Here is a 16,092-nt window from a genome sequence, read left to right as displayed (position 1 = left end):
CTTAGCTGAGGGAGAGATGAAGCAGGGACCCCCACTATTGTATAAAATTATGTTGCAGATTAAACTTTTTCATATATTTCATAGATCGCTGCATAGACTTGTGTAGTTTTGTGTTGGATTGCATGTTAAAGTGTATTTCTTTTTTGTCTTAAACCCTCAATACTGGTCTGGCCCCTACACCAAACCTCTTTGCCGAAAATAGCCGATTTACAAGGTCATAATAACATATGCTTGGGGTGGAGGTCTAGGTTTCTAAGCTTTGTGGCAGGAACTATTGAAGTGTTGAATGTTGAGCTGTAGTCCACCAACAGCATACGCAAACATTAATTAACATAATAATTCATTATGTCCAATGCTGAACCTGCACATAATAACAATTTGCTATTTTACTAACACAATACAAGTACACAAAATGAGAAAAAAAAGCATAATTTGTTTTTTCTGTAATTTTATTCAAATTATTTAATAAAACAAATACTAAACAAACAGGAAGGTCTTAACATAAAAAAAGGTTAATCTGATAGAAAATCCTAAAACATTACAGTACGTTACAATATCAAAAGCAGAGCATTCAATCCAGTCCTAACTGTTTCTCTAGCTACTCTTCAATATCGTTTCATTCAGAAAATATATATCTTAGGGGGGGAAAAGTCCTTATTCAAAAAAACAACAATATAAAAGTCCATCGGTGATCATCAGTGGGTTTACGACTTTCTATGAGTTTCTATGAGCTAAAAGGCTTAATGAAACCCATGTCCATGGCTTTGACGAGGCATTGCCGTGCCACGTCGATCACGGGCTGCTTCCCGGCGTTGTCCGCCGCCTTGCCGATGATCGTCAGGATCTCTAGAAACTCGCATTCGATCAGCTTCTTGGCCAACTCTTCGTCGCCGGCGCTCAGCATGTTGTAGACGATGACCAGGCCACGGTGCTGCACTGCCGGGTGGTCGTGGAGACACAGCCTCTGCAGGATCTCCAGCCACTGTTGAGTCTGTTGAGGAAAGGAGAAAAGCTTTGTCACTCATTTGTCTATTTGCCATTATGTGTGTACAGCTGGAACACACCCCTGAACCCACCTGCTCATTTGCAGGTGACGCCCACCTTTGCATTGACTTTACATGTAATTGTTACACACGCCGGTTCTGTTGAACTTTAACCATTATTTTATTCTTTGGCTATTCAAAAATAGCAGATATAGAATTGGCACAAATCTTTGAATATATTTTAAAGCAAACATTTTTAACTCAAATATTTGCTTCTGGGGGTCCCTGGAACAAAATATGTTTATATGGGGGTCCGCGGCCAAATACACATAATTTTTGGGGTCCTTGACATGAAAAGGTCTTGGGTTAAGCACAACATAATGTAAATACGTACCACCAGTGTCAACTTTTTGCAGAGTTTCGGCTGTGCAGCAGTGAGCATGGCGATGGCACCGGATGCAGCTATCTGTAGCTTATGATCATCTTCACCACACAGCAGCACCAACAATTTCATTTTATCATTACCATCTTCCATGTAACGATCCTGGACCTGGAAAGCGCAAACACACATACACATACATCAAAGTTCAAGGTTTTTAAATAGTAAATGGTGCATTATGTTATCTGGTCGGGGTAGAGGATGAGTTTTGTGAGCTGGGAAAGACGGTGTCACAAATCATATTTGTGGGCTTATAGGTTTTCCCTTGGCCGACAGCCACGCATTACATGCCCCTGTGCTGACGGGGAACATTTTTACAGTATCTAAGTTTGCACATTATCCACTATTCCTGAAAGCTTACTGTCTCGTCTGTCTGTAACATTTAACATCTCATTGGAATTTGCTAAAGCCTTACGGAAGAACAACCATAATAATAAACAGACAGAAAACCAACCAAAACCTCTTAAAAGGTTGTTATTTTTGTTTCAGTCTTTTGGTTTTGAAACCTTAATAATGCTGATTACATCTATTTAGAAATAGGTAATCAGATTGTTGAGAGGCTTATAGTTTCCTTTCCTCCAGTCTCACCTCTTTGCAGGTAACCATGTTGCACATGCACTCGCAGGCCGCTTGTCTGATCTGGTCATGGTCTTCAAACATGTAGTTCTCAATCTCTGGCAGAGCCTTCTCCTTCACTATCTTCACTCTGAAGACAAAAACAAAACAACTCAATCAGTCACGGAAAACAAGAGAGGAAAGAAGAAAGCCCCAAGATCCACCAGAGTTTCCAATCAACTTGAACAGGGACTTGTCTTTCCTTTTGTGAAGTGCCAGGATGGAAAGGATGCGAAACAGTTTCTTTCCTCAGGCAAATAAGACTTTTGAACTCCAATCTCCCTACAAGATAGTATATGCACTTGAGAGGTATGCATTCCTATGCATTAGTTGAGATAAAGTTTTGATACTGTTTTTTTTTTCTATTTTCATCTAGTTTTCAGGATTTATTTATTTAGATTGATATTGAGTATTTTTCTGCACTATTTATTTTATTCTTTTATGAATTTCTGCTGTCTTTAACTAGGAGAAACATAACAAAATGACAAATAAAGCATCATGAGTGCATTCTTGTGATAAGTTATTTTACAGTATGTCTTGTTCATTTCAGTTCAGTTCAGTTCAGTTCAGTTCAGTTCAGTTCAGTTCAGTTCAGTTCAGTTTACCGGTAGTTCAGTTCAGTTCACAGGTCTCACCTCAGTTTCTCACTGAAACCAGCTAGATTAGTAAGGCTCTTCAAAGCTTCAAAGTTCTGCATTCCATCTCTATCTGTCTGCAGCAGGGAGACCAAAGGACGCACTACCTCATATACCTGTTGAAAGAGAGGGAGAAAGACCCAGTGAGACAGTGTGACAGAAAGAGACAGATAGATGGAGAGAGAGAGACAGAGGGGATAAGAGAGGAGAAAGTATAGAGACAAAGGGGCATTTAGAAACTATATTCTTCTAGAGGTTTTTATCCACTGTCCTTCCTCCAACACAGCTAGCTATTGTATTCTCACCCTCTCTCCAGGGAATGCGATCTCTGGGTTGGCAACGGCAGCAATCTTGGCAAGGGCATGGCTGGCCCTTATCTTTCCTACAGATGTCCCCTCTACGGCCAATGGAATCAGCGCCTGAGGGCAGAGCAATAAATGTATTAATAACATTGTTACTGATTTATTTGACAATTTGACCAATGTTTGACCAGTTTTTATTGTATAGTTTGTTGATTACTTATGATGCCGTAATGGTCTTTTAAAATTGAATTCATTTCTTTTTTAGGTATCAAAAATATCTTAAAAGTCCTTAAATTGTCACTTTACTGTCATCTGGGGACCCCCCAAAAAATTACCGTTTGAGAACAACTGATCTAGACATTTGTCACAAATTTAACATCTACCAAACAGTACCAATTATCAGTACCCAGCCACATGGTTGACTGTCTCTACAGCAGGGACATGTTAATATGTTACTAACTGTAACTCTGCAAAGCAAATTAATTTTGGGAAACGTTGTGACAATTATCGTTAGATGAAAAGTACACAGTAGGCTTTTAATGAGGCTAACTGGGTAAAACCGTAACGAACAAATGCAAACCAAAGTGGTTTGAGTATTCAGTGAGTCACTCGATCACATCTGATCACAAATCTTTGCTATGAACTGATACTTAGGTATAGACTCACACATCACTGTGTGTCATACAGACCTTTCCTCCACCTTGTGCAACAACGGTTCCACGGTCTTTAGCGTCCTCTGTCAAAGCCAGGAACACCCTGAGGTTTAAAATCAGACACTTGTATAAATATCTTTTGACATCACATTGTACTTGCAGCAGAAATGACCAGCTCTGTATTGAACCACACTGTTGTGTGTGCGTGTGCGTGTGCTGTGCGTGTGTGCGTGTGTGCGTGCGTGCGTGCGTGCGTGCGTAACACACTTCCAATCTCAACAAACCCATTTTGTCTCTGACATATAAACTGGGTGTTTCTGTGTACTTAACTGGTCCATAATATTACATATTGGTAAATATCTGATTGTATTGCTCTGATCCAATAGAAAACGGCTGCCTCCTCTCTCACCTGGCCAGCAGTTCCTTGGTCTGGTCGGTCAAGATGGATGTGTCTGCCTTCACCATGACAGCCAGAGCTGAGACCACTCCAGCCTTCAGGAGCCGTTTAACTCTCCTCTCAATGAAGTCCTTCTTGTCCTGGGGACACACAACAGAGGAGACAATTAACACCTGCAGGTGCACTGTTAAGCAATATGTGCGGCATTATTAAAATAATACTTTATTTACGGGTGTTTCAATTTGTAATCATGGAGCTTTGTTGTATGATCCTACAATATCCAGAATTCATCATTGCACAGGCTTGGTTTTGAGCCTTTGAGACATTGCCCCTAGTGGCCCTTAGTGGCAGAGAGGAGAATAGCTACAGTCTTTGATGTCTGTCTGATGAAACTCCTACTGGTGAAAATGTGGAGATATGGTTGGAAAAAGTATTCCTTAAGTGCTATTTGTTTTTGGTCTACTGTAGCTATACTGTCAGAGTGGATGTTGTATGTATAGTCTACTGTCTGAATGGATGTTGTGTCTAATGTATAGTCTACTGTCTGAATGGATGTTGGGTCTAATGTATAGTCTACAGTCTGAATGGATGTTGTGTATAATGCATAGTCTACTGTCTGAATGTTGTGTCTAATGCATAGTCTACTGTCTGAATGGATGTTGTGTATAATGCATAGTCTACTGTCTGAATGTTGTGTCTAATGCATAGTCTACTGTCTGAATGGATGTTGTGTCTAATGGATAGTCTACTGTCTGAATGGATGTTGTGTCTAATGGATAGTCTACTGTCTGAATGGATGTCGTGACTATTATATATAGTCTACCCGGCCATCCCTTCCCCTCACCTTGGGGTGCTGTTCAGGGACATGCTGTTTGGAGAACTTGGCCAGCTGGACCAGCTCAGGATCGATGTCTTTCTTGTCGTAGCTGTTGGTACAGTTGATGAGGGTGGCGGCTACAGCGTACAGGATGGTCTTGTCCTTGGACTGTTGACACAAGGGAAAGTCAGGGAGATGATTAGCTGTGTTGTGTCAATGTACATAGGAGGACCACAATGGAAATAAGTCCCCCTGACCTTTTTTTGTGTTATCCCTTTAGCCCTAAATATGTCTGACTGTACCTCATGCTGTTTACATTTCTGTCTAATAAAGCAGTTTATTTTTAACTGCACGAGGGCTCTAAGGATGCCGATGTCAGAGCTCAGATGTCACAAACCAGTTAGTGTGTTCTTCTAGCTTATAGGCATTTGCTTTGTTGGCCATGGCAACCAGATTCGTCTTAAACATGTCTTTTCATCAACCCATGAGTTTTACACTCATACTGTACATGGTGTCACTGTGTTTCGGTGGGTTGGTTTCATACCTTGGCCAGCTCAAACATGGCTTTCATGGCGGCCTCGTCCTCAACAAAGTCGTCTTTAACGTCAGCATCGTTGGTCAGGTAGGCCAAACCCTCGATGGCCCACTTCCTGGTTTTGGTGTCAATCTGGGGATTGGTGAGCCACCTAGAAGAGTGAGACAGGACGTTTACAGCAGGAAATGGGTTTGTAGCATGCACTGTAGATATACAGTACGGTATACATATATCATTGGTGTCAGGTAAAAACCTTGAATGTCCAAAACTGTTTTCAGGAAATGGAAAGAAATAACCTGTGTTCCAATAGATATTTTGACAGTTTTGTTAAAATATGGAGATACAAGGTTTCTGCTCAACAGCGACGATATGCAATTGTGCATACTATAAAAAAGGCTGATCGTAAACAGACAGACAGAAGCAGCCTAATGATAGATAAATAAATATAAATAAGTAACAAAAGTGTCTCAGGTATCTCAGGATGACTCACTTGCGACACTGTTTGGCAAGCTTCTCTGTAGAGCCCTCTGCGAACTGCCTCAATGCGTAGTCATCACCTCCAGCTGAACCTAGCTTACACAAACCCTGTGAGAGAACACACACACATACACAAAGCACAGTATGAGGGGGATTATCTATCAATTTGGCTACTTACTGTATATCAACAAAATTCAAAACACTTTCTTTTAACCACTTAAACCCTCTAGACCAGTGGTTCTCAAACTTTTTCATGTCAAGGACCCCCAAAATGATGTATTTGGCCACGAATCCCCATCTAAAAATATTTTTGTTCCAGGGGCCCCCAGAAGCAAAGATTTGAGTTACAAATGTTCGCTTTAAAAATATATATTCAAAGGTTTACCAAAATTGTCATTTTTTTCAAAAATAGCAGATCTACAAGCTCATAGCGTGGCACTCGGTGCCGTGCCGTGCTATGAGCTTGTATGTCTGCTTTTGTCTTTATTAATAGCCAAAGGACCCCTGTGGGTCCCCGGACCCCACTTTGAGAACCAATGCTCAGTCTATGCTAGACTTAGTAGACTGGACATGAGTTGGCACTGTACTTCTGCTGTGCTTATGCTTATTTCCGTCTACACCAACATCTTCACCAAAAATAGCTGATCTACAAAGTTCACAACGCGTCACATTGCGACACGTGATCTTGCAGATCTGCTATTTTTGGCTAATGCTCCCCCCAAGTTTCAAGTGGTTAAGTATGAGGTTCAAATACAGTAGTTGCGTAGTGCAGTTCACAGCACTCACCACAAGGGCTCGTATCTTGATCTTCTCATTCTTGGTCTTCTTGTAGATGTCCTTGAGAAGGGACACTCCGTTGGTGATGATGAAGGACGCTCTGCTCATCTTAGTGGAGGAGTGGATCAGGGCCTCCACGGCCACCATCTGGTCCACCTCGCGCTCCGAGGCGCACAGGGCCACCATGATCTCCAGCACGCCCTGACGGCCCACCAGCGCGTTGCCCACGTCGAAGGGGCCCTGCAGTAGACCCGAGATGGTGTTGATGGCGTGGATGTTCTTGTCCATGTCGTTGGGGTCAAACTTGTTCCTGTCATGAAAGATGGATGAGGTCAGATCAACTGATTGATAAACCTGAATTCACTTTGTTTCAATTGGATTCACTTCACTTCAGTTAAAGGAGTAGTTCACCCAAAATTATTATTTTCTATCAATTACACACCCCATGAAGGCTTGAATTCATGGAAAAAAAAGAAAATGTAGCATTCCTAAGCCAATAATTTGATGACCGGGTCATCGGTCAATAGGAGATTCAATGGAGAGTCTTTGAGTCTCCTACCGGAAACTCCGCCGGTAATCAAATTATTGGCTTAGGAATGCGACAAAAACAAAAAAGATCCCATGAATTCAAGGCTTCATGAGGTGTGTAATTGATAAAAACATGTTTTGGGTGAAATACTCCTATAAATGATTTAATTTCCTGTATGGGTTTTGATTTGTATTTAGTATTAACAACTTTAACCACGGCGTGTCATCATAAGCGAAAACAAACAAACAAGGAAAATAGCAGATCTACAAGTTCACAACGTGTTGCATCACAACGCGTTATGAGCTTATAGATCTGCTATTTTAGAAAAAACGGCAACCAGCAACTTTTGAGTCACTGATCGGTCTCCCTACACATACATCGTGGCCAACCTGTCACCCAAATTTGTCTGTGTAGTGAAGGAGAAAGTAAACGCTGGGAGAACAACAGACTCACTTGACGTAATCGTCACAAACGTCCCGGAAGTTGTCTCTCTCTGGGTCACATTTGAGGTCATCGTACAGTCTGTTGAGAAGCACGCTGGCGATCAGCTGTGTGTTCTCTGTCATGGGCAGCTGGTCTGGCAAGTAGTCAGGAACCTGACCACACACCTTCAAGATCTTCCTCAAGCCTTGGGAACAAGATGGTTATCAATTAATTGACCAATCAATCTATCTATCTATTATATGCATAAACATACAGTACATACATACATGTACATACAGTACATGCACGTGCGCGCACGCACGCGCACACACACACACACACACACACACACACACACACACACACACACACACACACACACACACACACACACACACACACACACACACACACACACACACACACACACACACACACACACACACACACACACACACACACACACACACACACATTATACATTACAATTTAGTGTAATGTGCTTAAAACACATTTACACACACAACTAAATATCTGTTGAATATTTGTGTCTTGGAGACTGCAATGTATGTGTCATATTGACACTGCAGGTAAGAACAAATTCTGATTCTAATTCTGCTGCGGTCCCACTCACCATGGTCAATGGTGAACAGGGTTTTGGAGTGGTCGACCAGTTTCAAGTGCTTGCGAGGAACGTTCCTGGAGAGGAGGTTGAGGGCCTGGTCCCTGCCATGTCCTGACACCTTCTTACTGGCCACCATGTCCAGCAGCGACAGCAGAATGGTCTTCAGGTCCTTGGATACATCTGCATGGAATAGACAGTGTACAATTACTTGTCGTACTTACTTGTATGTATTACAACCACCATATCTCTGCAGTACACACTGTGTGAATAAGGATTGTGTCTTACCCAAAACCAGAGACTCTTCTTTCCCATAAATCCTATGGTCAGCGGTAGTGAGTGAGTCGTTGATGCACTGGAACAGGGTGCACGTTGCCATGACGATATCCTCGTTGTCAAGAGCCATGATGCTGCACAGCTTATCGATGCCCACCAAATTAATGACGGCCATGGTCTGAGGGGGTCAATGGAAACATTATGTCAGTCACACTGTGCTGGCAGCTAAGACACTAGCTTCCAGACTGGAAGCTAGTGGACTGGGATCAAATCCTGTTTGCCTGACCGCACCTGTTCACCACTGAGCTTGACACAGTTGATTTAACCACTTAAACCCCACATGGGTAACCGGAGTCCATCAGGGCTCAATAATAGCGTCTTTTCGGTTTTCTGTTATTGTGGGGAAAGCTTTCGCTGAAAATAGCAGATCGACAAGCTTGTCAACTTGTCGATCGGCTATTTTCATCAAAAGCTTTCCCCACAATACCAATGCTGGGGTTTAAGTGGTTTGGTTAAGGACGTATTCACTTACCTTTTATTCTTCTGTTTCCTAACTAACTCATTTCTATGTCACCAACCCATTATTTTGATTTATTGCCAGTTATGGTGAACTATAAATAAGCCTACTGTATTTCCTATGTACTTTCATCATGTCACTGTAAGTGCCTTGTGCTCACGTTTGTCTGAGTGTGTATATTGTTTCTACCCATACCAAACAAACTTCAAGGGAAGTCCGTAATACACGCAAATGCATATTTGAACACAAATAAACAGGATGCTGGGGTGGTAACGTGGCACTCACCCGAGCTTTGTGGCCGGTACACATTCCTGCGAAGGTACGGATAGCAGCGAGGATCAAATCGGCTTTGGCTGTTTCTATCAGACTGAGCAACAGAGGCACTCCGTTGTTCTGGAAGATCCTCTCTGCTCCGGCCTCCTCTCTGGACAGGACGACCAGGTTGTTGGCAGCCTGGTGATGAAAGGACCAGAAGTTATAACCACTTTCAATCATACGTCCCTCCATATTTTGGGCATGTCATTATAGGCAAAGAATCAACATTTACAAGGATATCCACACATTTTCATTAATAGCCAAAATAGCAGAACTACAAGCTCACAGCGCGTTACACAGGGACACATTGTGATCACAAACAAATGACTACCGGGAGCAGGCCAGGGCGGGGCGGGGCGGGACAGGGTTGGTTGAGTGTGGCAGTAGTGTGTTTGGGGAGGGGGGTGACAGCTGTAATGACACAGCAAAAGGGAAAGACAGTACTAACTCTTTCTATCTTGTCCGTCTCCGACTCTGGGTCCATCAGAATGTCGAACATGCCCTGTACCCTGGAGTCAGTGGAGAATGATGTCTTCAGCTGAGGGGGGCAAAAAAAAGACAGAGTTAATCTTTAACCACTTTCAACCTAGCGTCCATATTTTGGGCATTTCATCAGTGGTGGAAAAAGTACTAAAATTCTTTACTTAAGTAAAAGTACCAATACTGCAATATAACAATACTCTGTTACAAGAAAAAGTCCAGAATTCAAAATTTACTTGAGTAAAAGTACAAAAGTATTGGCATAAAAATGTACTTAAAGTATCAAAAGTAAAAGTAATAAATATTTGAAAATAGCAGATCTACAAGCTCACAACGCGTCGCATCGTGACGCGTTGTGAGCTTGTAGATCTGCTATTTTCAAATAGCCTAGGTATAAAATAGGGCTAAAGTGGTTAATGTATGTTTTATAATATAATAATTCATATCTGAAAAGTAACTAGTAACTAAAGTTTTCAAATAATTGTAGTGGAGTAAAAGTATAATATTTGCCTCTGAGATGTAGTGGAGTAGAAGTAAAAGTATTGGAAATTGGAAATACTCAAGTAAAGTACAAATACCTCAACATTTTACTTAAGTACAGTACTTAAGTAAATGTACTTAGTTACTTTCCACCGCTGCATTTCATTATAGGTCAACAGCTGAACAGCAAAGCTACCATCAAGAGAAATATAGTTGAACTAAAGCTTCTGAGGAAAAACAACCAGAACAACCAGCAAACTGCTTCAAAATTAAGTTACTACATGCAGTGAAACTACTCTCCAACTGGATGTAGAAGGAACATTTGTCATTCTGTTTCCAGTGCAAACTCTCCATATTATGGATAGGTGACTGACCCTAGCCTGGATCTCGCCCGACAGCCTACGAAGAGTCTCCAAGAAGGTCTTGTTCTTTGGTTCGATGGTGGCACACCTCTGGACGTCCTTGAAGGCCATGTCCAGTTTTCCAAGCTTCTCCAGAGCTTGACATCGCCGATACAACGCCTTTACATCTGCTGCATCCATGTCAATAGCTGTCATTCAAAATACAAGTCAAGTCCATTTTATTCATAAAGCACAATTAAAAACGACCAGAGTTGACCAAAGTGCTGTACGGCGTAAGTAAAAACAACATAAAATATAACTGACAATAACAGGGGGTTAAAACCTGAGAGCTCAAATACTTAAATGACTGGACAAGGCCGCCCTTCTGTTGGCAAAAATAGCTGATCTACAAGCTCACAATGCATCGCAATGTGCCAAATTGATCACCCCGGAACAGGTTTCATGTAGTTAAAGCCACATAAAATGTAACCAAATTACTAGGGATGTCCGATATTATCGGCCTCCCGATATTATCGGCCGATATTAGCATAAAAATGTATATCGGGAAAATATCGGTATCGGTTTTTGAAAAAAAATAATATATATATACATATTTTTTTTGCTTTATAAATAAGTTACAGGAGTTCTTACTGTATATGGTGTGTGTGATATGAAATTTGAGCTTACCCTAATCACAATAATCCCCGCATATATCGGTATCGGTTGATATCGGTATCGGTAATTAAGAGTTGGACAATATCGGTATATCGGTTATCGGTAAAAAAGCCAATATCGGACAACCCTACAAATTACTATAACACAAATGACAGAAGGTAAAAGGGGGTGTGCATGACATGGCAAAGGGTTTGAAAAGGTTCAAAGGCCAGGGAGAAAAGTTGTGTTTTGAGTCTTGATTTAAAAGTGTCAAGGGAAGGGGCAAAGCTCACAGGGAGGGGGGTAGGCTATTCCATCATTTTTGAGGCAGCAACCGAAAAGGCACAATCACCCTTTTGCTTCAACTGGGTTCACGCCATGGGAACATTAGAAACACCTGGTCAGAGGATAAGTGACCTAGAGGTGTCAAGGGGCAGAGGACAGTTGAGGGAGGTGGTAGTCCATTCAGGGCTTTAAAAAACAAATACAACTTTTAAATCAGCTCTACGTGTGACTGGGAGCCAATGAAGGGAGCCTAGGAATATGCATGTTAGTTGTAATAAAGGGTTGTTTTGGACATGGAATATAATATGTTTTGTTTTAGGGGAGTTTCTGTCATGTTTGTTTGTTGTACCTCTGGAGGCATCAGTGGCTGCGTTGGTGTAGTTTTCCTGAAAGAGAAGGGAAATATTCTATTAAACATTCGCAGTATTGTAAAGCCTCATTTATTCTTCATGGTACGATTTCAGTTCTCTCACACCAGTGTTTCTCAAACATTTTCATGTCAAGGACCCTTTAATTGTTACTTATTAGCAGACCCCCCCATCTGAAAATATTTTGTGCCAGGAGCACAAATATATATATTTATTTATTCCAGATCTTTCACAATCTTTCAAGATTTCTCAAAATGTTTTGAAAATAGCAGGTCTACAAACGTGGTTGTAGGTTAAACTGTTCCTTGCTTCGCTGCATGGGGACTGCCTGGAAGGACCCACTAGTCACACTGTCTGTGTGTGAGTGTGTACTCGTGTCCATGCGCTTGTGTGTATGATTCATGCCTTTCGGGTATGTTTGTTTGCTTGCTTGCTGAGGTGCTTACCTGTTTCAGGTGGCAGGCAGACCTGTTCTTGTAAATGATGGCCAGCAACTTCTTGTCTTTGCACAGCTTGGCAGCTTCTGTGTAACTCTCAATGGCCTTGTCCATGTCTCCTTGCTTGAAATACGTATTCCCCTCATCTTTTAACTGGATTGGATCTTCCATCTGATGGAGATAAAATGAATTATGTCTGGGTGTGAAATCTCTACATCCTGAGGTGTACGTGTATAATTCATGAGTGCTGGTCAGCAGTCATGAAAGCAAGCACGTGTTATCAAAACTTAAAAACTCAAAATTATCCTAAAATGCAGTGGACCCTTTGTTTGCCAATTAAATCACTTCCACTCTTATTGCAATGACAGTAATATTACACTGAAACAAGTTTTGACTTAGTACTTAGTTTCGACTTTTCACAGTCTCTAAGATAAACAAGTCAAAGTGTAAAAACTGAATGCAAAAACGTGAAGAAATGAATTACTAAAACAGAAGCGTTTGCAATATTCTTACATGAAACATAACTGGTTTATGTTGTTTCACACACAATAAAAACAAGTAATAATAATAATTAATTGTTTTGTTGATATTGTTAGTTTATAAAGTCAAGTTCCTCACCACTCTGGTTGTGCAGTGTGCTCTGACCTGGGTCTCCTTCAACAATGGCCCAGCACATGTTATCTCTAACTTTAAATGGCCTCCCCTCATGCCTTATTTGGGCATTGACACGTACCATAGCGGGGGGCTTTAACAGATTCCACTCTTAACTTAATTAACAACAACCATCTCCTCCTACAACACATTTCATTCCAATGGTTGATCACTTCTCTCTCCCACTTCTGATTAACCCATGCCACTTTAGACCTAATGATGATGAAATTAGACAAAATGCCATTACAGCTGTATAAATACCTTTACTGTTCTCTCGTGTCTTCTTTTCTGTTCTGTTCGGTTCTCTTTTTGTCTTCTCTTCTCGTTCCCTGGTTGGGGTAGTTAAGAGCTTCAATCCAGTTGCAGTTACCAAGTTCTTTTTGTCTTACGTCAGCACTCCCCCCTACACCATTTATATTAGATCTCAATGAGGTGGGACAGAACCTGGCGGGTACCACCTCTCATCACACATGGGGGGGTCCACTGCATTAACATACTCCCAGGACCCAAAGAGAGAAGATTACAACTATCTGCTGGGGAATCAACTGCTCAATATTGTTTTTGTTTTTTAATGTTATATCTATTTTGAATATCTCAATATGTAAAGTATCTGAAACAATGTATACATGGCCCCAAAGATTGTGGTTTAACTTTAATCACCCCTTGGGAAACATGGTTCGGTCCTGATAATGTCTATTTAGGGCATACACACATGGTAACAGCTGAGAACTCACTAGCAAATGTCTATGTCACTAAAGTGCCGGGGGCAGGGCGGGCCAGGGTGGCCAGGGTGGGAGGTGTAAGCCAAGGTTGGTTGAGTGTGGTGGTAGTGTGAGTGGGGGGGACTGGGAGGGGGTGACAGGAGAGTGACAGCTGTAATGACACAAAACAGTCTGGCAGCTTCTGGCAGCTTCTGGAAAGAGAAAGCACTCAAGTGTGAGATTGCATGACTTGCGCTGTAAGTAAAATATGTTTGCGTCTGCATGTGCTGTATGTGTGTATGATGCATCTTCATGCATGCTGCACAAATTGTTTTGTCCATTACATGTGGGTCTGAACATGGCATAGAATAGAATAGAAAGTATTGCCTGTGAACAGAGTTCACAGAGTTACTGCTTCAGTCAAAAGTCCCTCTTTCTGGCCAACAGCCTGGATAAAATTGTTGTAATTCCTATTAGAACAAAAAGACAGAAACATAAAAAACATGATTTTCACATCATTATGATAAATATAAATCAAATGGTAAATGGTGCATTCATATACAGTAGCACACTATTAATGGGTTTATCACCCAGCAACATCACAAAAATGTTACCACCAAAAGAGCTTGATCAAATGTCTTCATTGAACCTTTGATATCGCGAATGTCCTAATTTTTTTTATATTTTAACTTATTACTACTACTCATAATTATTCATCTTAAACTTGTTTTGCATTTGGATATTGCCACTCATGGTCTTTTGGCATACATGCACAGATTCTTCCAGAATACCAACTTCTATGGCCTTTCCTTTTAGCACCACCCTGTGGCCTACCATAGTAATTTGGTGAGGACCTTATTTTTATACCTTGTTTTTATCATACTATATACTGTATGTTGGACAATGCTACAGTCTGGTTAAGTGTACCACACCAACATTTCATTGCACATACAAGAATAATGACAAATACATCTCTTGAATTTAACCCTTTGCTGATGTGTGGATGCTTGGCTTCAGCACTGAGGTTATTGTGTCTTTTTATGCTATGTTGGTGAAATGAATACACAGGACCACAACGGAAACAAGTCCCTCGAACCTTTTTGTGTTATCCTTTTAGCCTTAGGTAAAGTTTTTGAAAACCTTTTTAAAATAGTGAAAATAGCCGATCTACATCGACACGTGTAGATCGGCTATTTGAACTATTTGTTGTTTTGTTGTTTTTCAAAATAGAAAATTTTTAGGTATAAGGGGTAAGACATTAAGGTCAAGATGTCAGACTGTACCACGTGCTGTTTACATTTTTGACTAATGAAGTATTTTCTATTAAAGCAAAGCCCCAGTTGAACCAACAACACAATAATCTCAATTGAATTAAGCCTCTCAGTCTGCAATCGAATTATCTTTACCATTCAAGTTCAACATTTACACACCTACAGTGATATCAGTTTCGTTATGAGACATTGTAAGGATTGCAGAAATACTCTTGTCTATCTCAATGAGGAAGTTACAATGTTTGGAACTACAGCCCATAAAGCCCGCTTTGCGGCGATATCAAAGCGTGACGCAACTCTCTCTTATCCAAGTTTCCTAGGGAATAGACTGAATAGGCTCTATGCACAGCAGATATTGGAAAGAAATTGGGCCTCTTCCTTACTTCCTTCAGGTGTTGCCAATGATTCTAATTAACGTCAGTGTTCCATTCTGGTCAAACAGAGTCAGGGGTGCCGATATTGTGCATGTGGCTCACTGGAAACACTCTGCTACCATGGGTTTCAAAGTGGGGTCCAGGGACCCTGATGGTTCCTTGAGGGGGTTCCAAATGGACCCTTACGGGTGTGTAACTCTGAGAGTTATGGGGGTCTTTGAAATTAAAACGTTTGAGAACCACTGCTACACTAAATGGAACAGACCTTCATTAGAATCATTGGTAGCACTTGTGAAGGAAGAAAGAAAGAGGCCCAAATTCTTTCCAGTATGGTTGCTGCTGCTCAGTGCATATACAACAAACAGGCAGTTATGGTCCAACTCAATAAAATTTGAATATCTCTTTCACCTCAATGTAACAGTTTACCTAACAGTAACCTCACACATGCTACTCACATCTTGTCATCTTAGTACAACAACAGGTGAGGTTGTTTGTTGTGACGATGTGAAGAGACTGTTTCCTGTCCTGTGGGGCATCATGGGAGATTTCGAGGGCATGCCTGGGCTAGACTGGGGTTGCTATGGAAATTGATTGGTTCAAGCTGACAGAGCCTTTGGGGAAAAAAATCATATTCTTCTTGTCTTTCATCCTCTGCTTTACATCAACACCACTTGACTTCAGTTTATCACTACAGCATATGGTAGGTGAACACATTAGGATAAGGATAAGGATTATCTA

The 16,092-nt window shown here is 41.2% G+C and overlaps 1 protein-coding gene across 1 annotated transcript; it reads right to left on the bottom strand.

Annotated features, from left to right (window-relative positions):
* Positions 1-467: 467 nt before the first annotated feature.
* Positions 468-13,408, bottom strand: unc45b (unc-45 myosin chaperone B). Its single transcript, XM_084055098.1, has 20 exons — positions 13,270-13,408; positions 12,367-12,528; positions 11,902-11,938; positions 10,647-10,822; positions 9,761-9,850; positions 9,283-9,450; positions 8,493-8,658; positions 8,217-8,387; positions 7,613-7,787; positions 6,640-6,940; positions 5,867-5,961; positions 5,386-5,527; positions 4,869-5,009; positions 4,037-4,164; positions 3,664-3,730; positions 2,978-3,091; positions 2,673-2,788; positions 2,011-2,128; positions 1,378-1,533; positions 468-991 (listed from the first exon to the last, which is right to left on the bottom strand). The coding sequence occupies exons 2-20, from the start codon at positions 12,526-12,528 to the stop codon at positions 725-727; spliced, it is 2,790 nt and encodes a 929-aa protein (XP_083911224.1). The 5' UTR covers positions 13,270-13,408; the 3' UTR covers positions 468-724.
* Positions 13,409-16,092: the final 2,684 nt, after the last annotated feature.

Source organism: Gymnoscopelus microlampas (genome assembly GCF_963454915.1).
Source record: "Gymnoscopelus microlampas genome assembly, chromosome: 4".
NCBI lineage: Eukaryota > Metazoa > Chordata > Actinopteri > Myctophiformes > Myctophidae > Gymnoscopelus > Gymnoscopelus microlampas.
The sequence above is the reverse complement of the archived record's forward strand: the minus strand, read 5'-3'. Positions and strand labels throughout refer to the sequence as shown.

What these genes read in the sequence shown, in the direction of transcription:
- unc45b (XM_084055098.1), bottom strand. Translation starts at nt 12,528, where the DNA reads ATGGAAGATCCAATCCAGTTAAAAGATGAGGGGAATACGTATTTCAAG. An exon ending in CGGGCGAGATCCAGGCTAGG is followed by an intron (nt 9,851 to 10,646) that starts GTCAGTCACCTA and finishes TGCCCCCCTCAG; the next exon opens with CTGAAGACATCATTCTCCAC. An exon ending in GCAAAAAGTTGACACTGGTG is followed by an intron (nt 992 to 1,377) that starts GTACGTATTTAC and finishes TTTCCTCAACAG; the next exon opens with ACTCAACAGTGGCTGGAGAT.